Consider the following 22,673-nt stretch of genomic DNA (forward strand, 5'->3'; position numbering starts at 1 on the left):
GAACACGGACAGCATGGTAACTATAGTTAACACTGTATTGCGTCTTTGAAAGTTGCTAAAACAGTAAACCTTAAAAGTTCTCATCACAAGGAAAAAATCTGTCACTATGTATGGTAATGGATATTAACGAGACTTATTGTGGTGATCATTTCATAATATATACAAATATTGAATCATCATGTTGGACATCTGAAACATGTTATATGTCAATTATACTTATATATTTAAAAAATTAAAACAACAAACATGGGGACAACTTGATGGATATAAACTAAGCAGATTGGGTACAATCATCCTTGGGAGGCTACTGGCCATTTTCATATCAAAAAAGTGTTAATTTTTCTCAAAATTTGTTTTAAGAAAAAATTTAAAGTACAATTAACAGTGTTATATTAGTTTCAGGTGTACAATATAGTGATTCCACAATTCTATACATTACTCAGTGCTCACCATGGTAAGTGTAGTCTTCATCCCCTTCACCTATTTCACCCATTCCCCGCCGCCCCACCTCTCTGGCAACCCTCTGTATTCTATTTTTTGGTTTGTCTCTTTTTTTCTTTGTTAATTTCTTTTGTTTCTTAAATTCCAAACATTTGTGAGATCATATGGTATTTTTCTCTGACTTATTTCATCCAGCATTCTACCCTCTAGCTCCATCCATTTTGTTGCAAATGGCAAGATTTCATTCCTTTTTATGGCTGAGTAATATTCCTCTCTCTCTCCCTATATAAATAATATTCCATTATATACAATTCCAAATCATTCCATTATATATAAATATATATATACCATGTCATTATCCATTCATCTATTGATGGATACTTGGGCTGCTTCCATAATTTGGCTATTACAAATAATCCTGCAATAATCATAGGGGTGCATATATACTTTTAAATTAGTGTTTTCATATTCTTTGGGTAAATATCCAGTAGTGTGATTACTGAGTCATAGGGTAGCTCTATTTTTAATTTTTTTTGAGGACCTCCATACTGTTTTCCACAGTGGCTGCACCAGTTTGCACGCCCACCAGGTGCATGAGGGCTCCTTTTTCTCCACATTCTCGCCAACACCTGTTGTTTCTTGTGTTGTTTTAGCCATTATGACAGGTGTGAGGTAATATCTCATTATAGTTTTGATTTGCATTTCCCTAATGATGAGTGATGCTGAGCATCTTTTCATGTGTCTGTTGGCCATTTGTAGGTCTTTGTAGAAATGTCTCTTCAGGTCTTCTGCCCATTTTAAAATTGGATTATTTGGGGTTTTCTTGGTGTTGATTTGTATAATTTCTTTATATATTTCAAATACTAGTCCTTTATCAGATATGTCATTTGAAAATATCTTCTCCCATTCAGTAGGTTGTCTTTTAGTTTTGCTGGTTGTTTCCTTCGCTGTGCAGAAGCTTTTTATTTTGATGTAGTCCTAATAGTTTATTTTTGCTTTTGTTTCCCTTGCCTCAGGAGAACAGATCTAGAAAAATGTTGCTACAGCCAATGTCAGAGATTCCTGCCCATGCTCTCTTTTGGATTTTTATAGTTCAGGTCTCACATTTAGGTCTTTAGTCCATTTTGAGTTCATTTTTGTGTATGGTCTCAACACATTTTCTGATCAGCTTCAAACACAAAATGACGCTTCAGTACCTAAAATGAATACCCAGTACTGACAGTAAGAGCAACAGGTAACTTCTTCACAGAAGAATATATGTGGGTCAAATCTAATAATTCTTTGGAAAAAAATTAAAATTAGTTTAAAAAAAATCAGCAAGCTAAGCATGACACAGTAGTGTAGGCCAGCAAGTGCAGTTCGGCGTTAGACTGCCTGGCCTGAGGAGTTTCCTGTGAATGAGCTGTGGGAACACACTGAACGGGCCCTTCTAGAATGCTGCAGCCAATCTGTTCCACTGTGGAGCTGACGTGTGTGAGAGAGGTGTCTCTCCAGGAGATTAAAAGCAGCCAGAAACACTGGGTTTATTGGCAAACCTCTTTTCTTATAAAAAACCTAACTTAGAAGATGAGACTCTGTGGTAACTAGTTGTACTTTTTAAGGCCTTCCTAGGCAACCAAACATTTATGTGTATGTATTCTGTTTCCTGTCTCCCATACCTCGAAGGGTCCATATACTGTGTCATGTCACCATAGGCACATTTTGTCCTGTAAAAAGACAAACTCTATACAGTGCAGAGGAATGAGGCCTCCGGTGTCATGCGCATGGCCACCTCTTGGCTAAACACAGACAATACTGAAATTATCACACACGGAGAATCAGAGCTTTAAATGCATTTACCATTTTTATTTTGCTATGCAGAAACATACATTCACCATGGGCTGTGTGATGCAGTTGACAGTGTAATGGAGAATATATCTTTTTGAAGGCTATTTATAACTAAACACTAAACAGTTTAATTACAGTGGAAATTCTGTACAATTTAAGGCTTGGCTCTGAACTAGATTGTAAATATGGACCAGATTTGGAAATAAAACACTTTTTTCTTTTTCAAGTAAAAGAAGTAAAATCAACTTAAAAACACAAGGAAGAAGAAACAAAGAGAGAAAACAAAGCAACAGAAGCCCAACAGCTTTTACTGGAGTGAAATTTCGTAATATTGTAAACTAACAAAAACAGGTTTTCTTCCCCCAAATAATGACAATTTACATATTTAGGACTTGTTAGGGAAATCTTGGAAGCTTTCCAGGTTGGACACAGACCAAAGCAAACAAGGAAGAAATCACATTAATATGCTAAAATCAGTTCTACCTTATAACGAATCAAATTAGATACACAAAGCAGGATTGTAAGCATTAAATATTTCCAGAGGATTGAGAGTCGTTGCTGTGTATGGGTGATAATAATAAAACCAGGTGAAACAAGTACGAGATTCAAGTTGTTTACTGAATAAACTCGGTTATTGGCACATCTAATCTGGGATAAACCTGACACATTGGACCTAGACAGCTTCTAGCATTTTCGGGTAATCTTCATTTGTCTGTAAACAAAAGATCTGTCACCTAAGAAATTGTGATTTTGTTTAGACTTTAATAATAAACTATGAAAGGCATGAACTGTTTGTGTGTTACATGAGATCACGGTTTATACTGTTGGTTATGAACGTGCAGGTATAGCCGGAAACTTAGACACTTGGTGGAAATTAAAAATGCTACTCTTTTGTAATTTTATCGTTGCTTCATGCAATATCAGTTTTGTGATGCTGATTCGGATTGCTTTATTATGGGAAGATCTCTCTGCCAGTGTCTTTATTAATGGTCAAGATCAGTTCTCCTGGATTGAAATTTTCCATGGGCAGATACAAGTCAGTTGGGTTAGAAGAGGGAACTCCATATAGGCTCTGGTTCTCCTAATGGTTTGCATGACTGGATTCATGTGCAGGCTAAGTTATTCCTATAGGAAAGAGATTTGATCAGTTACTCCTTGGAAAACACCTGAGAGTCTTCCACAGATTAAGGCCACAAAAAGAAAAAAATGATCTTGCAGGTTATTACATGCACTTTTTGACAACATACTGTAAAATTCCTGCATAAGTCACTGATATGCGTTCTCTTACGTAACTACATCACCCAAGCGACTGAAGCTCACTGGAGAACCGTTTTTCTGCTTTCTGTCTTCCAAAGAACATGATTAATTTGAACATAATGAGTGACCTTTTTTTTTCCTTTAAGGGAGGCCGCTATTCAATCTATAGTTTCTAAACCAACATTAGAGAACTTCCTTATTTCATTTATACATGTAAAGCGTTTAAGAGACTTTTGTCACATAACCAAGTGTGCAAGTAGCTCGACGGTTGCATTCAGCATTCAAAGGCCTCTGGGGATGCTCTGGGCCCATGAGTTCTTGCACGGCAGGTGGTGTGCATAACAAGTCTGTGCACACAAAGAAGACGCTATCTGCTCCCAATGCCAGCCAAACAGCCGTTGAAAAGGCATGCACACACTTTCTAGAGAAAAGCAGGAACACAAGGCTGCATTTTTGCCTCCTCCTGAGACATGATGCTATACTAACAGGAAAAAAAACCGTCCCAAAGAATACAGAAAATATAAGACATCCAAAATCAAAGTGAATGCCCAGGTTTCAAATTCAGAATCAAAGCAAAATGAGAGCATAAACGGAAGCATAACCAAACATAGTTGCAGAGAAAGCTTACAATTAATGGGGTAATGTTGCTGTCCAAAGGAGAAAGGGGTACCTTTTATTTCCCTGGTATGTGGAACACACAAATTGTACCTTCCAGAACAAAGTGGCCTTCATTCTGCTTAGGCCACATGGCAAGTGAAATCAAATCTGACACTTCGAATTTGGATAATGAAGAGCACAGGGCATGAATGAAAAGGAAACACCAGCGAGACCATGCAAGCAAAGACTGCTTCTTTCTTGATCCTCTACCTGGCAGAATATGTAAAAAGTCCACAGTATGGAACCCCCAAATCTGAAACAAACCAGCACCCACAAACCAATTCTCTACCCCCTTGGTGAGCAGCCCTGCCAATGCCAGTGAGAGAAGAAAGGAGGAAGGGGAGGAGGAAGAGGCAGGGGAAGGACAGAGGGAAGTGGCCCCATGCTACATGCCAGCCAAGGTCAAGCCTAGAGAATCAGCGTTGCCTCTTACCTGGGGTCAATCCTCTCCATCTTCTGGTGTGATCTCTGTCTCTTTATGGACCACTACTTTGGTCACTGACATGTCAGGGTGCTGCTCTTTGGCCTCTTTAATTGCCTGAGCCAGCGCCTATCCCCAGGAAATCACAGAAGGGCAAAGACAAAAAGGAGGTAGAACATGCATGATCAGTAGCAAGGTGGAGACTTACGAGCTAGATCTATACACATAATTTACAAATGAGGTACAATGATTGCAAAAGGAATCGGACATTGCATATTGAAAAGTTACTTCAGAAAACTGTTTAGACTGCATGATGGACTAGAAGAACAACACTGGGAAGAGTGGGGCTGACCAGTGTCCCTGTTTCTCTGCCAGGGTATTGACCATTCTCATGCACACTACCTGGTCATGGTCAATGTCGGCATCTCCTGTGATGACTATCCGCTTTTCAATTCTTGTCTCCGAAATGCCTCCTTTCACAGTCTGCAAGGGACAGACAAACATTACAAAGTTACCCACCTGGAAAAACGATCATGGTTCAGTGGGGGAAATGGCTGGAAATGCTAACAGAGTTTTAACTAACAGCATTCATGAAGAGTTGAAACAATTCTTTGGCAATTACTTAAAATCGTTAATTTCAGAAGTGAAGCTAAAATGGAGTCCTTTGGGTGTGGCTGGCCAGTGTTTCTGGAACACCGACCATATGCTAAGGACTAGAGTCCGTGTTAAGCAAGAGATTTCAGAATGCATATTCCTAAACAGAAATGAGCACATAAGGGCAAATGCCCCAGAGACAGAGTGGGCATGAGATGCAGCTGTCTGGGCGTCCTGGCAGTCACGTAACGCCGCCTGCAGAGCCCAACTGGCAAGAAGTTCCATGTAAGTGCCTTACTTTTATCTGTCCCCACTCCACTTACTTTGGTGATGTGGGTGGTGGTCGTGGTACTGGTGGTTTCAGATGTGATCGTCTGTGCACTCATTAGCACGCCTGGCTCCAAATCCGCACCAGCATCAACCTACAGAAACAAAGGAACAGACACCACACTCAAATACTTATGTTGGGTCAGGGCATCACAATGACTCAGTCATCTCCCACAATCACTGTGTTGTCCAGTCAGCATACAGGAGCTGCGGCCCTCCGGACAGACTCACCCGAACATGGCCAGAGGTAACTGTCGTTAAAAAACTGGGACTTGAGAAATGTCAGTAGGGTATGCTTGAGCTAGTATTTTTCCTTATCTATGGCTAGAGAAATAGGTTCCTGAGCCTTATTCTACATTTTAAGATGTATGAAGACCTGTTTAAGTCACCTGATGTTTCTGGATCGGTAATAAAGTTTTAATTACTACCATTATCACTCTTGATATACACAGTTTAGCTGCTGGGTCCTCTGAGTCTCACGAATTAAATGTCATCTAGTTATACTAGAATGCAGTAAGCCATTTAAGGGGCAAAACAAAGTGCCAGGGCTCTGGCCTTCACAGACTTCTTACCTGTGATGATTCATATGTGATGGTTTTTGTTTCCGTGTGAACGACTGGTACTTCCTTGGTAGAAATCTCTAGCTTTACTCCTCCTGGTGAAACACTGCCCAAACTGATGGTTTCTGTCTTCACAGTTGATGACTGTACCAACGGGAAGTAGGCAGAGCTGCTCTTATAGTTTGCACAAAGACATGATTTTGGTCCCCCCCCCCCCCGGTGGGTATGGATAAGCACAGGTTAGTATGAAATAAATGTTTATGTATAACATGGGAAGGGTAAGTTGAGGAATGAGGCAGACACCAGGTCAGTCTTTCAGAATTCCATAGACTTTTTTTTTTTTTAACATGGGATGTTCCAGGTAAAGGAAAGCATTTTGAAGGAAATGTTTAATGAACTCTTTTTATACTCCCCCTCCTCTATCACCTAAACTAATAAGTCAAAAATCATCAATTAGCCTCTTATTTAATAACTTCTTAGAAAGAAGGAACAAATACGAAGACATCAACTGTTCCCTACTCCATATACTTCAGGAATCTCAGTAAAAGAGATAAAGAAGAAAGTTCTGGCATTTGGTACCAAGGCAAGCATGGTTTTTGGTCCTTCTGGGGAAGTACACTGATCAAATTTTCTATATCTTGGCTGGCCATGCATTCCCCGGGTCTACTGCCAATAATTACAATGAAGGCAGGAACTGTTTCCTGGAACCACACGTTATTAATAATCATTAAATATGTTTGCATGTGACCCCGAAGATGGAGACCAGCATGGAGACCCTATTGCCATGCAAGAGGGAAATGAGAGGAGAAACAAACTGCACTTGGAAAAGGCAGAAAATTAAGCTTAGCTCCCCCTTTATGCTTAACTAAATTTCGGGGACTCATAGATCAGTTCTACATCAGTGCGGAAAGTAATGTCAACTACTAATTACCTCAAAATGAGGTTTTTGTTCCCAAGTTTCAGAAACATGGATTGTTGCACTCTGCTCCTCCACTGGCTCGTGGGAAGCAGTGGCCGTCTCTTCCTGTTCGAGGACAGCTTTCTCGGCCACCTCCCCCTTCTCCTCCTTAGCTCCCTCCATCAGAGCAGAGCCCTCCTTCCCTTTCAAGCTAGAAGCATCAGCAGATGCTGCCTGGGCTGCAGCATCCAAGTCATCTCCAGCCGCGTAAGAAGCATCCCCACTCGCATGCACATTCATCACGTGTCTTTCCTCCACCAACACGGTTTCCTGCACAACCTTCTCGGTGCTAAGTGGCTGGGGGTGCTGGCTTGTTTCTGCCTCTACCTTGCTGGACCCAGTCTTGGTTTCCATTTGCTGCATGGGAAAAGATTGCGGTGTCAGTGTGACTTTCCACAAACCAAAGGTGAAAACACAAAAATCAAAAAAAAGCAGCCACTCACCAGGGCGCCTAAAGCCAGTGTCAAGTGCTTATGACCAGAAATGCTTATAGAAAATATAAATTAGCTTGCATCCCTCCCACCAGGGTCTCGGATGCATGCCCCCTGCCCCGACACCCTTCCCCCACCCCCCGAGCCTGTGTTGCTATGTTGGGATAGCCGCAAATGAAATAGGATGTGGATAAATGAAATAGAATGCGGATAAAATGCAATGAAAACAAAACAAAATAAAAGCACCGTAGTGTGTTCCCATTGGTTCTGGCAGCTTTCTGAGACCTGACAGGTGACATAAAATGTTTAAAAAAATTAAATGCTATGAAACTTTTTCAACACGACTGTTGAAAGCTGAATTTTGAATATCTGAAGTATGTTCTAGTGATGCAACTAAAGGCACATGACAGCTATGCCAAGCAGGCACAAAGGAAAACCACCAAAGATACCTCTGAGGTGTTTAAGGCAAAGCCACTTGAGCAAAACACACACACACACACACACACACACTCACTCGCTCACACATACGTGCACACACCAAAAAGGCTAAGAAAGGCAAATAGGCAGAGTCAGGAACACCAAAGAGGAAGCAATTGGCCACCTGAACCCAGCTTTGAGAAGTAGAAGTAACCCCTCCTATGAATTCTGTTGGTTTTCTTGCAGACTCTAATAAACTGAAGATTTCAGAGCCATCCATGAGCTTTTCAGCAGAAGACTGTTTAGGCTGAGTGAACAAAGAAACGGACAGTCAAGCACAGAGACAGGAACATAGGCGGGCACATTCACATTCACAGCTGCTTAGACAAAACTGTAGGGGAGGAAGGAGGGAGGAGGGAGGAGGGACTCTACCATACAGATTTTGGAAACGGAAAAGAATGGGAAACAAAATAGCAAATTGAGGCGACCATGAGCTCTGGTTTGGGAAAGCAGAGAGAGTTATTAGGATATGGGCGGTGCTGGTTTAAGCAGACCATTCTCCCTTCATTGCAAGCCCCAGGAGCACTACCAACCACACCTCGGGATCGGGGAGCTGGAAATAAAACAGAAAGTGTTTTAATGCTTACACGGTATTGATCTAACCATGAAAAAAAGTAAAAAGCTTGGGTCGGCTGTTCTCAACATAAAGCCAAACAGCAAGAGGAACAGAAAAGTTGAGGGTGGAAGGGCACTGCCTCAAAAAAATGTCATGCTGGAATCTGAAACAGTGGCCCAAACGAAAGGCACTGGTTACCACAGCTCGGGACGTGGCAGACTCAGTAACGTAATGAGCAGTGGCCACGGTGACAGCCGGTTCCTGGGAGTATCTCCACTCGGACAGGCTCTTCTGCCTGGGACCAAAGAATCCCACTCTCAAGACCTCGCCCTCGGGCGGCGGCTCCGTCCTGCCGAGGCACGTGCTGTCCAGCCCCGCGTGGGGCCCCATGTCCCGGCCCAGCTGTGGGGCTTTCTGTAGCTCTTCTTCCTCGGGACTCGGCCACCGGGACTCAGCTTCCTGGATGGGAGCCAGGGATTCGGACAATTTCCGTTTGGGGGTGTGGACCTCGGGTCCTCTTTTCGATTTCTCATCAGGGCGGGTGTCCAGGACCTCGTAATCGGCCATGCCTGAAATGATCTTCACCGACTCTGACAACCCTCTGTCTGTTTTCGGAAAGGCTTCCAGACTGCAGGGCTGCACCCCCTTCTCCCCCTCCTTGGCTTTTCCAGTCATGGTAACAATCTTCCCCGATACAGTGTCGTAGGATTTTCCTAAAGTGTATATTTTCTGTTTGCTCTCTCCTCTCAACTGCATTTCCTGGGCCAAGTCATCGAAGCTCTGCATTTCAAGGGCACCAGATCTTAACAGATCGGCGGGGATGTCACCGCTTCTACTGCTCATGGTCACCACCTTGTAAGTCACAATCTTTTTCGAATCACCATCAACTACCTCAGTGGGTACTTTGTCTACAATAACCCAATCCTCTGTGCCCTATATTTGAAATATAAAAGCTAAATTAGAAATTCTAATGGTCTCATTTCTAAAATAAGAATCCTTTAAGAAAACCAGGGCAAAAGCTACACTGTGATGTGACTGCACAGGGCTGGTGTTAATGTCTAAGGATTACGGTCACAGAGCTCTTCTTATCTGAAATGTACAAACTCTAACCTTCAACTTGGAATACAGTCTGCATGTAGAATTGCAATTGCAGATTTCTTTAAGCAGGAACATACCTTGGTGGTAAGTGTTTGCAAGACTCTATTTGACCTTACACTAACAGTCTGATCATTTTGTATTTCAAGAGTAAATGACATTACTGAAGTTGTTGTACGAGTCATTTAGCTTTATGGCCACAAAAAGACCATTTTCCAGGACAACTATAACACTGCACTTCCTATCTGCTGTTTTCACAAAGAACTCGCCAGCATCCCATGAATTTCTGTGAATACCATTTCTCATGTTTGTAAATTCTACCTCCTCATATAGGAGGATTGAATCCACTACAGTGCTTACTATTCAATAAACACTGAGCGTGCCCTATTCAAGGCACTGCCAGGAAGTCCCTCCTACCGCTGGGGCATTGTTGGAGCCTCTTATCAACAGCTCATGGTGGTCTGTACCGTGTTCCAATCTTATTTACAAGCGAAGTTCATCATCTGAGTAGTTTCTTTGCCACTTTTCTTAGTACTTAGTTCCAATACGGCAGAAGAAATGAAAGCTAAGAGACTTGTATTTGAGAAGGCTACTAGGATGAGACCAGGCAGCGGACTAGTCTAACAGATCAGGAAGGGAAGAAAAATCAAATCAGGGGCAATTGAGTACCTTGATTTACATTTTAAACTACAGCGTTTTCTGCTTGCATAGGAATCTAGAAATTTGTGTACCTTACGAACAAAAATTACAGATCGGTCTATGTGCCGGTGCTGGATTAAAGCAAATGAATTGAAAAATAACCTCTAGGGTCGATGGGACAGTTTTCTGGAAAATGATTTGACGAGAGGTAACCACAGAGCCTGCAGAGTCTCCTTCCTGCATTTTCTTTATCAGACTCGGCTAGTGGGAAAACCAATAAAAGTTCAGAACTTTCAAAATCAGTCAAGGTCATCTAAGTTAGTATCACTCTATGGGTAAAGCAGACAGTAAAAAGTCCAACAATATTATTAGAAAGCATCATCATAATGCTTCAATGACCACACGCAGCTATAGTCACCGAGAAGCAAGAGCCATAAAGTACTGATGGCTAACTGATAACCAAAATAGCAAGAAAATTCCTTTTCCCCTCCCCAGAATCTAAGCAAAAATGACATACCTACCTTAGTTTTAAGCGAGGCAGAGTTAAAAAGGAAAATAAAAACTAAAGACATTTCAATGACACTGAAAGCTGAAGAGCAATTCCCTTCTGGGAAATTCCTTTATGTTTGTTTTTTACCTGAGACTCAAGGAATGGAGAGCTTCCTTGCTGCAAAAATATAACTTTTTCAGAAATTTCTCTTTCTTCTTTGGTCTGTTTGAATAAAGGGGGTTGGGTTGGAGAAGAGGAAGTAGACAGTTTCCAAAAAAAGGCAAGTTAGGAAGAGAGTTCTTTTACTGTGTCGTACATATAATAGTCATTCATTTCTTTCTGAAGAAGTGAATTATTGCTTATGAATTTGAAAAGTGGTCTGAAACCATCTCAAAGTTTCATGATCATGTCCCCAAGTAACAGATTATTTTCTGAAGCTCCAGTGTTTGACTCACACGTTTTCCACTTCTATAAATACAAAACATGCAAGAGCCAAAGAAAGATCTCCTTGGCATTTGCAGTGTCTAGGCCAGTCATGTGCAAAACCGTGGAAGTGAGGAGTAAAAGAAAATGTGAAGATTAAAAAAAAAAAAAAAATTAAGTGAGGGAAAAAACCCTCACTCCTATATCTGACAAACTCTTGACTGCATTCCCCACTGAAGTGCTGGCTTCATCCCGGGCAAGGAAATACACACGGGCCACCGCCATCAGCTACTAGCTCGAGTAAACCCAGACCTAGATTGATTCCTTTATTATCCCACAGAAAACAAAGTATACTCAAAATTTATAGCTTTATTTGAACTTTCATAAGATGGTGAATAACTTTAAAAAGTCAATTTCAAAATATCTTTGTGAAAAATTAAGTATTTCAAGTCACGCTTAACATGTAACATTAAGAAACATTGAAGTAAATATGCCATGTTAGCAACTAGCTTCTTCCTTTTACCTACTTTCTAGTCCTTCCTTTAGTATTGAGTAGGAATAATTCAAGTGGCAATATACTAGCTACTGAGCCGATCTCTGTGCATAGTGTATAGATAGCTCCATGGAGTACTGACAGAAAGGGTATTCAGGAAGAGTAATCTAAAAAATCATAACAGAAAGCCCAAAGTTTCTAAAAGGACAGAGTTTTTAAAGTAAATCCTATTGCAAACAACATAATTTAATGAGAATTATTTACTATTCCTATGTGTGTACAAACCTATCAGTACTACTTTTAATAGTTTGCCTATAAGAGTTTGTAAGGGGACATCTGGAATATTCTCCTGAAGGACCTGCTGGCAAATTTTGATAGCATCGTTTTCCTGTGCCCCTTTTTCAATGAAGAACAAGTAAGATATTTCTGAAGGGGGAAAAAAAAAAATCAACCCTATCCCTCCCCATTTTGGAGAAAGGTATTGGAAAAGACAAAATGTAACGTGGTATCATTAAATATGGATTTTTGTTTTGTTTGTTTTACTTTCAATTGTAGCCTCTTTTTCATAGAGAAATAAGAAACAGGAAGGAAAGGTCAAAATTATAGGTACTTTTCAGAATACCACGGCCAGGCCTCTAATTATAATCACTGAGGTAAATATTATTCCTAAGATGAAAGCCTAAAAAAAAACCAATAGCAGGAAAACAGTGGTTTTTAGCATATCCTGTTATCTGACATCAACTAATTTCAAAATTTTCTTTGTCTATAATGAAAGTATCAACACTGTCTGCATTCTGAACTGTGTGTGTCCCCTGAGAGAAAAGGGTAATATAAGGGATAGGTCTTAAAATAAAATCCTATAGATGGTCAACCTCAATTCAGTTATTTCAGCTAAAGACAAATGAAGAGATGCTCATAAAGAAAGAAAAGCTGATAATCGAAATGTTCACTTTTATCACGGGTTAGAAGAGAGTCAGCTGTATACTCCAAACATTTTTAGTTACTTAAACATTTATCACTATATCATAATTGGGAAACAAGGCTCTTGTACTGGCATGCAAAATGTACAGAGGTATTACTCACTCTCAGGGGATTAGGGATTTGTGCAGAGCCATGGCCCTTGTTCCTCCCTGGGCCAGGGTGTTCTCAAACTGGGCTGTGCATTAGAATTACGTGGAGATCTTTTAAAATAATAGTACTACGTGGGGGTGCAGCTCAGATGAATGAAATCAGTCTCTGATTTAATAACTCCTAGGCCTAGTATTTTTAAGACTTCCCATAGGTAATTTTAATATGTACCTAGAGTTGCATGCACCCCAAGGCCTGATGGAAAGTCACAGAAGTCAGATTCGGAGAATGAAGATAACTCTCCCTATCCACAAACATGATCATAGTGAATGGTTTCCGCTCCCCGCCACCCCCCAATTTGAGACCCATACAAAACCTGACTAGCAAGAGTACAGCTGGAGTAGAAAGCAGACATATGCACAAAGAGAGTCGATTCCACTTATTCATGGTAATCATGTTCAATAAAATCCCCATGAACAGTGAGTTGGTGAATACTGAACCACTGATTTTATGGGAAACACATGGTTAAGGCTCCTGTGAGTCTCTGGTCATGATATTGTCATCAACTGTTCGATACATAACCTTGTTTTGTATGTGTTTTTGTTTAAAGACTCCTTATTTAATACGTATTATTGATCCGTTAACATTGAACTCACGCCCAACAGCACTCTAACTTATTCCTGAATGAGACTTCTCTAACACATATATTTTCCCAAAAGGCAAGTGACAGCCTTCTTGTGCTTAGGAACACTAGCTCACACTTCAGGGCTATGTCTGGGGGTCATCTGAAGTGGCAAAATCACCCAGGGAAACACAAAAACATGGCACTAAATAGGCCTGAAAAGCAATTTATTTACAGTATGGGAACTGAAACAGGAAGGCAGGGCCCTGCCTTGTGCAACTAAAACTGGGAACATGCATGGTTGAGACACAAAGTTTTCACCACTCTGTGTCTGTCTGCAGACGACTGGGAAAGTGCCATTAAGGTTGATTTTAGGGTTACAGTGAATTCCAGTGAGTAGGCTAACGTACAACTATGGAATCTGTGAATTGGGAGGATACCCCGTGCTAAGCTTACGTGCCCTAAGACTACCACCTGCGTTGACAAAGAGGCTGATATTGGCACTGCAGAAGCGCTAATGGGTATTGCATTTTGGTTGGGGTTTGGAAACTTTTAGTATTCAAGTGACCACAAGGGCATATAGCTCTAACATGGACTCAGTGTAGGAGCATCACCAAAGGCTGTCATGGGAAATATCTGTGGACAGAGACATACCCGGAGGCCTTCACGGACCATACATCTACCCTTCCTGTTTGGTGGGCCCTGTATACGGGCTTGTCTATGTTCCAAAGTATGCATTGCTTTGGGGCCTCCTTGCTACTTATCTTCTATTAACTCAGTATTTGAAAGTTGAAACCACTGGCAATAAAATTCCCATTTTATAGTAAACATACACGATAGTCTTAGAATATAATCACTACTACTAGCTCATTATATATTACTCAAGTCATCTGAATGAAACAGATATATAATGGTACAGGAATGCTTTGGCAACAGTACTTTTCATCTATTCTGCATAAAAGGGCCCTTTTCAAAGTAATTCAAATGGATTCATACCTTGTCACGTTTCAGCTGGGATTGGAATTATCATGAATATAGTGATTTGTGATCACTTTTGATAAATAGCTTTCAAGGGAAGTTTAGAAAATGATCAAAATGAGTGTCATTATATTCTTCTTTTCACTGCAAGGACCTAAACATTGCATATAGACTACCACTTAAAGGGTTTTTCTCTCATAAAGGCCTAAGTTTTGATTTTTTTCTGTTCTATCTCAGCTTTCTGGACAAATATGTTAGAACAACAGTCTTGATAAGAAAGAAGTTAATCAGTATAATGCTAGAAAGATGCAGTTATTAAAAAACTACTTCTTTTGAAAGACAGATAAAGCAAGATGATGTCTATCTAATAGCTGACAGTCAGATGAGCACCACTGATATTTGTGGGTCCCACAGTGGGAGCCCCGAAGTAGGATCTGCTGAATCCTCACAGTCTGGCTGTCCATGTAAAGAGAGCTTTCCAGTATGGAACACTCTTACTTAAAAAGACATTCTGGCCTCTACGTTCTCTATTAAAAACCAAATAAAAACTGATTATAAATCAGTTAAAATAATCAGTCATGTATATTTTAAAAAATCAGTTAAAATCGAATCAAACACAAATTATACCAGCAAAAGCCTGGTGTAGTATTCCCAGAGTAAAACACGTCTTGAAATTCTGTCAACTTCAGATCAGTGTTGAGTCAAACATTAGACAATCTCCCTACGCCTCATCTTGCAACTGATGAGAAACACTCATGAGTTTTCAGGGCACTTTTTAATGCAGCAGAAAAAAGCATTTTTCAGAAAAAGTGTCAGTTCATTAAGACAGTATCTCAATTTCTCCCAGCTGTGAAATCTAGGTTCGCAGTTAGAACAAACCAATTTGCATGCACTAGAGTTTCCCTGGGCCTCCTTGTTCATTCCAAGCACCCTGGGATGTAACTACTCACTCCTCAGCCGCCACATCATTTTACTTTGCAGCTTTTCTTGGGAGCCCAGAGTAGGTCAGTTCTGTTTTTACACAGACCAGTGGTGAGACTGCTTACTCAGAAGCTTGCAAAGAAGCACCGCCAGTGAGCACAGGACAGTGACAACCCAAAGCCCGCATACCGACCTCTTCAGGGACGAGCGGCTCGATCATAGGCGCATCCTCCTGCCTGGCGGCTAGTCGCACCGGGGAGGTAGAAAGCCTCTTTTCCCATTCATTCGTGATGGCAGTGTCTGTGGAGGTTTCTAAAAAGGTTCTTTTCAGCTCACTAATATTGGTTTGATGTTTCATCAGGTCATCTTGAGTTTTATCTAGCTCCTATATTCAGAACATAAAGAATCCAATAGTCAACATTTTACATTTGCCTTCCTATCTGTGCTTTTTTTTTTTTTTTTTAAGTAACGTCAATCTCATTAGTAGTCAAAATAAAAGAATTCTGATCAGGGCTCATAACACAACCACAAGCACTTTGGTGAAAATGTGACATTTCTAAGGAAAAGAGAAGAAAAAAAATCTAGTTCACGCAAGCATAAAAATCAAAAGAGTTTTGAAAGGCAAACTATAAAGAGTGTAATTCACATGTAACCAGAAAAAAATTAAAATAAATACACACAGGAAAAAGGATCTATATCTAGGAGAGAGGGAGGACCCAGAGTAGGCTGAGAAGGTATCCCCACTTATTCACAGGTGAGAGCACACAGTTCATGCAACATTGTATGAGCCCACAGGTATGCCACTAAAAGGGATGCCGACACACACAAACATGCACTGGTATATACCAATACCAACCTCTAACATAAGATTACTATGTTTGACATACACATTTTCACCCTTTATTCGCTTAATCAGACTATTCTGAAAAAAGTGGAGAAGAAAGGGAAAGGTAAGGGACACAGTAGTCATGGGCACAAATGCCATCCTCCACACTGCACCGACAACATGGGTAACTGCCTACAGAGCATGCTGGAAGACTGGAACACCGGAGACGCACAATGCTTATCACACGCTGGGTTTTGCTTTTGCTTTATTTTTAATTTTCTACCTGTGCCTTGAGCTCTGCATCTTCCTCCTGGTCCGACTGCCAGCATCAAGAAAGAGTGGGAAATAAAGTCTTACCATGTAATTGACTCTACGACTGAAGAACTATGGTCTATAGAAACTTGCTAGAAGGGGGCACTGGTTTGCTCTTGTATATGGATGCTATTTCTTTCCTATATGCAAGCCACAACACTCTCATGCGCAAATTACGATGCTTATTAAGAAGACAGGAGTAAAAGATTCCTTGCTCGGTGGGTCTTTGACACTTTAACCTGGGACTTCTGAGTGTGATGAGCACACACACATAAGTGGGAGGTGACAGCTAGGGGCTTGGAAGGCTGTCCTTAATGCACAGTAGAAATGGTTCAGGAAGTGTGGGGACCCACACTAAAACTAAAACTCACAAAAATGGTTAGGATTATCCAATAATGAGATCTCCTTTGGAATGTATGAATCTTCATAATCCTATGAGGTTATAGCTATTATTATCCCCAACTTGTAGGCCAGGGAACCGAGGCTCAAAGAATTTAACATAGAGGGTCCCACATTTAAGAATTTCTTGGAACCATGAATTTCTTGAACCCATATACTTAAAAATAAATCAACTTGGGAAGGGAGGAAGAGGATATGTTAAGAAAGTTAAAAAGAAAAAAAAAAAGGAATCAACTACCATCAACATTACCAGCATTTCTTTAAAATGTCAATAGGATCATTGTTGAGTTTTTAAAAAATACAACAGATTTATCTAAAAGCCACTTCATTATCCTGATTTTTCTTTTTCTTTTTTTTTTTTTTAAAGATTTTATTTATTTATTTGACAGAGAGAGACACAGCGAGAGAGGGAACACAAGCAGGGGGAGTGGGAGAGGGAGAAGCAGGCTTCCCACCAAGCAGGGAGCCCGATGCGGGGCTCGATCCCAGCACCATGGGATCATGACCTGAGCCGAAGGCAGACGCTTAATGACTGAGCCACCCAGGCGCCCCTATCCTGATTTTTCTAATTGCAAGGATCTGTTTAGTCCTTGGACTGGTGTCCAGGTACCAGGAACGAGGTAAGTAAGCCCAGCCACATGTGCAGGCAGTAGTAAAGCTGTGTGTCTCGCTGGTGGTACTCAGACCCAGGTCCACAGGAGGCCCACAGTGTAATTACAGGTAAGAAGAGGAAGACACCTGAGCAGGTGGCCTGTAACACATCAGTCTATCTTGGTCTCAGCCTCCTCATCTGCCCATGGGGCAAGACTGCCTACCCAGCATGCCTGACCCAGCATTACTATTGTCCTGGCTCCTGAGAGGAGATAAGGGAAAGTGTTTAAAAAGTGTGGGAGGGCACAGGTAAGTCTAACACAGTGCTGGCAACACACTAATTCTTAAGTGTGTGGGGCATTCACAGCTCTTTGTTTTATTTTTAAGCTTCACAGTAACTTATGTTGCATGTATATGTTTGCATGCTTCAAATGTTATGTAACAACCTTTAGAACTGCTATAGAAATTTAGAGTATTATTAAAATATTTTTCATTTACGGCACACATTAAGATTCTAAGGAAGTTTACTGAATTAACATATAGCTACATGTAACTGATAATTCTTATAAAATCAAGATGTAATTTTGTTATAATTTGACACAGAAAATTATTTAATTTGTAATAAATTTATACGTGATTGCTTAAAAGAATCTGAATAGTTGTTGTTTTACAATATTATTTTTTTAAATTTCTTTTTAAGTAGACTCTACGCACCCAATGTGGGGCTTGAACTCATGACCCCAAGATCAAGAGTCAGAGTGGCATGCTCTACCGACTGAGCCAGCCAGGTGCCCCTATTATAATAATAATAACAATATTATTATTATTATACTTTTCAATGCCAGTGCTGTTATTTTTAACTTTAAAAATTATGATTTCCAAACTTTGAGATGAACTCTGGCATTTCCCAAGGATGAAAACTCCATTTTAAAAGGTTTTTCTGAAGATACTTTCAATTAAGTATTATACAGATACTATTTACATTTTTAGTTCTTCCTGAAGGCCCTACTAGAAAAGACTGTTCTACCTGGATGATGTAAAAGACAACTCCACAAAGTAAAAAATAAATTCTGTGAGCACTTCAGGAAAGGAACATCTTGGCTTCCATTACTACACTGTTTTTACAGAAATTTTAGTTATTTGTAGAGAAGCTTCGAAAAACAACATAAGCACACACGTTTATTTATCCTAAAGAATTCATAAAGGATAAATGATAGCACAGTATGATCATCTTTTTTTTTTTTTGGAATAGAGTATTAACAGTAATTTGCTAATTTTTTCTTCCTTAGAGAATCCATTTCTTTTGAGTGACCTACGTTATATCCATCTTGTCTACAAAAATAAGAGAATTATTATTTTAATAATTATTATTTGACCATTTGGGATTTAAAAATATATCTGTATCTAGTAAATAAGCTAATTAAATTAATTGTGACCCTCCTCCTCACTGATCATGGCTATCACACACAAACAGCCTCTCATTTGGGAAAGGGGAATATATATATATATATATATATATATATATATATAATTATTATTTTTTTTAAGTATTATTGGTTTAGCCAAAGGTTCTCAAAATGTGATCCTAAAATGGCAGAGTCAACATCCCTGGGAACTTGTTAGAAAGGCAAATTCTGGAGTCCCACCCTAGACCTTTTTCTTTTGCACAAGAAACATGAGAAGGGGACCGTGCCAGAGGATTCTGATGCAGGCCAGAGTTTGAGAACCACTGGCTTAGGCAATAGAATATGTTTACTTCCTCCTTTCAAAGTAAGAATTTCTCCCCGCTCTTTAAAAGCTAGTATGCAAAGGCCCTAAAGGCAGAGCCCCGTTCATGAAGCACTTGCGCTGGGCAGCCACCAGCCTCCTGCCCACAGTGATGGTACCAACCTCAGTGGCCGTGGTCTCCCCGTCCGCCGCCGTGTCCGTGCGCTCACTGTCGGTCTATTGATCACAGAAGTGACCAGGGTCCGGGAGGAAGGCAGGAATAGAAAACAAACCCGTTCGGTCAAATAGGGCATGGCACAGGTCCAACAGCTCGCTCTCTTTCTCTGTGATCTGATTCATACTACCTTCCCACAAGAATGCAGGTTCAAGCAAAAGCCAAAGAAAGGCCAGAGCCAGGCTTCATCAGCAGAGCCGCTCGGAGGAAGACCAGAGGCGCACAGCCTGCGGGAACCGCAGGGACTGCATTTGCCAAGCTGACCTGTCTGGTTTCATGTCTCAGGAAAACCAAATTGTCCTTCTCCCCCACACCCCGTTTAACTAAAACCCCAAGAAAGATCTCTTAAGAATGTTCAATGCAAATAAAATTGATGTTTGTATATGTTTGTTATTCTACTGATATGTCACATTTGAAAGGTAAATTAAAATGTAAATTTAAATAAAAAGCTACTCTGTCACTGGACTTTCAGCCCCTCATTTATATCACGTTGATAATTTACACCCATTTATGACCATCAGGCTGTCTGCATTACCTATTACTTATAAAAAGCACATGCCAGTGACTCACAGGCATATGTTTTATATGTGAAAAATGTAACTCAGTTTTCAAGTAGCAGTGTTACCTAGATTTTTTATAGACTAACTGTTATTTTTCCCCACCCTCCAAGATAAAGAAGTATATCAAAGTAGGTATTTAAACATCTCTTTCCAAAACAACCATTCAAATGAAGCAAATTATAATAATAATAAAAAAATGAAGAGAGAAAGAGAGACATCTACTTGTAAACAAATAAAACAAAGCACAGCATTTGACAGAGCCTAAGTTTTTAAGGGAGAAATTATAAATTTCAGGACTGGGTTTTAAGAGGTTTCATAAAGGTTTATGGTTTAAAACAGAAACTATTTTCTTTGGAGTACAACAGAACCACAGCTATTGAAGATGGGACATTTAAATGCCGTAATATATTATTAACTGAATTTCCCTCCACAAATGTCAACTAATCACTAATAAAATTCCCTTGAGCAAAGATACGCGATTAATATTTTGAAAACAAAAATAAAAACTGGGAGCTGTAAGCCTGTGAACCTGCTTCTCCAAATTATCTTTGAATCCTAACAACAAGGAATTTCAAGAAGGATGACTGAGACAGGGATGTGCATATCAACCTTACTCGGGCTAGGCGGATTTCTTGGCACCATCCCAAATTTCCATTTTATATATGCCTAAAAGAAAATACATTAAAATTCATGTTTGGCATGTGCGCCTGAGGTGGCCAGCTACCATGCCTAAGTAGAACATAATTTTCAGTAGTTTGGTAAAGAATGTGCGCTGACACATTTTCATGACCTGACCACCTTCGCAACACCCGGCGGGGGAGGGGTGGCTATTAATTTTCTGATGAGGGTGATCATTGCTATGGTGTTAGCATGGCTTCCCCAACTGACAGCCTAGGGAATGGCCAATTTGACATAGGGGGAGAGAGACAGGTTATTGTTCAAGTGTATAATAACCCAAAGAAACCTTAGGCTTTCAAGAATAAATAGGAATGACTGGTGGTGCCTGGTGTGCTAACTCAATGACTGGTGGTGCTTGGTGTGCTAACTCATTTTGTGAAACACTTCCAAGGTGCTTGAAAGTATTTCTTTTCTTACATAATCTCCCTTACGGCTTTAAATCTACTAAAGCATCTTGGCTTTAGATTACAGTCCTGGTTAAGAATGAGGGCTCTGATGTCAGACTGACATGAGCTCAAATCCTTGCTACTGAAATCTGTGAGACACTGGACATGTTTCATGTTTTAATCCCCATTTCCTTCCAGCAAAATGGAGAAAAAATAACAGCCCTGACTGTATCAGGTAATGGACACTAAGTGCTTTCTATAACGCCTGACACATGCAGACCTAAAAGTGCATTTAATAACTGTCATATGTTGATGTTAATATATTAGTATCACATTATAATATTACAAAATTACTACTACCATTTTTTCTAGCTATATGAAAAAATAGCTTAGGCCTTAAATTCTTACTGGGCATGTAGTCAGTTATTCGACAAATACAGTGCATGATCAATAAATAATGAATGAAGAAAGGCTGAACAAAGTAGCTTTTATATATTATTTATATAATATACTACGACTAATCAAAACTACAAAATGTATAACAGGTCACAAACTATCATATTATTCTATGTCTACACAACTTAAAATTTTAAAAATTGGTTGATCGATTAATTTTTTCCTCCAAATTTGAATCTTTTTTGTATTATGAAAAAATTCCTCACAAACTGACACATAAATACATTCTACGGTATGGTGAACTAAGTTCAGCTTACGTTTCTTGACAGATGATTTAATATTCTGTGCCCCTTCTTATGTGACCATTCTTGAAGGTACAAAAGAAAAAAACATGATTGGTCAACAGTTTTATAGTTTGAAATGATTCTGCCTTTCCACCCTGGGTTTCACTCTTGAGAAAGGCAGGATCTAATTAAATCACTTCAACACGTAAGAAATGCAAGCATCGATGACAAAATATTTGAAAAGAATTACATTCATAGTGATTTTGCAAAATGAACGTAACAGAGCTGAACCTTATGTTACACAAAGTCACCCTGTTTAGCTGCCGAAGTGCTTGAAGCCTAGAGAATAAAACAGGCCATGTCAACAAATGGCTTTTTTTTTTTTTTTCTTTTTAATGAAATGACCTACATAGGAGTCCTCCAGCTCAGCCTGAACTAGAGAGCATAGCTCTTAACACTTGGGGTTAAGAGACGACATTGAACAGATGGCCATGCACGAAGTCTCGTGTTAGGAGAGCTGTCATGGGCGACCGGGGCTGGACAGGAGGGCGAAGACCGCAGTGGCCAGAGCTGGCTCACGGTCTCAGAGGTTTGCAATAACAGGGAGACTTATTGGCTAGGAAGCTCCAGTCACGTGGTCACCGGCTTGCATTGGGTAACTGCTGTGATTTGTTTTGCTGATGTAATGCAGACATGCCCAAATTTAACATTAATTTTCATGCACTGATTACAACAAGATGTATACCCTGGATTAGGCACAAGATCTGTGTGGTTTGCTACAGAAAAGTTCAGTTACTTAGAATTCAGAAAAGCAGAAAATGGCAATCTTTTTGCTTTATGTTAGCTGGATGACTAACTCCATTGCTAAAGGAAAAATAGATGTCCAGGTTGGAAACCAGCTAATGTTACGGGTCTTTGTAGATAATCTTGTGGTCTTCATGTGGTACGTTCTAGTCCTACGTTATCTGATCATATTGCCACTGTGAGAAATGGTGATGTTAAAGCCTAGGATTCATTCTCTTAAAATATTTTCCATGTATGGAAATAGTTTTATATTAGATAAA

The 22,673-nt window shown here is 40.0% G+C and overlaps 1 protein-coding gene across 3 annotated transcripts in view; it reads right to left on the bottom strand.

Annotated features, from left to right (window-relative positions):
- Nucleotides 1-2,265: 2,265 nt before the first annotated feature.
- Nucleotides 2,266-22,673, bottom strand: part of EPB41L3 (erythrocyte membrane protein band 4.1 like 3) — a 142,301-nt gene continuing 121,893 nt past the window's right edge. The window contains exons 14-23 of one of the 3 annotated variants that reach the window (XM_021686038.2): nucleotides 19,254-19,307; nucleotides 16,345-16,380; nucleotides 15,429-15,620; nucleotides 8,075-8,197; nucleotides 7,016-7,399; nucleotides 6,097-6,228; nucleotides 5,521-5,619; nucleotides 5,006-5,086; nucleotides 4,616-4,732; nucleotides 2,266-3,393 (exon numbers count right to left, since the gene is read on the bottom strand). In XM_021686038.2, the coding sequence (XP_021541713.1) occupies nucleotides 4,622-4,732; nucleotides 5,006-5,086; nucleotides 5,521-5,619; nucleotides 6,097-6,228; nucleotides 7,016-7,399; nucleotides 8,075-8,197; nucleotides 15,429-15,620; nucleotides 16,345-16,380; nucleotides 19,254-19,307 (1,212 nt within the window). In that variant the 3' untranslated portion in view covers nucleotides 2,266-3,393; nucleotides 4,616-4,621. The remainder of the gene's footprint in view (nucleotides 3,394-4,615; nucleotides 4,733-5,005; nucleotides 5,087-5,520; nucleotides 5,620-6,096; nucleotides 6,229-7,015; nucleotides 7,400-8,074; nucleotides 8,198-15,428; nucleotides 15,621-16,344; nucleotides 16,381-19,253; nucleotides 19,308-22,673) is intronic. The other 2 variants (XM_021686034.2, XM_021686037.2) reach the window with 2 other exon arrangements.

The sequence above is a fragment of the Neomonachus schauinslandi genome, chromosome 14 (genome assembly GCF_002201575.2).
Source record: "Neomonachus schauinslandi chromosome 14, ASM220157v2, whole genome shotgun sequence".
Lineage (NCBI taxonomy): Eukaryota > Metazoa > Chordata > Mammalia > Carnivora > Phocidae > Neomonachus > Neomonachus schauinslandi.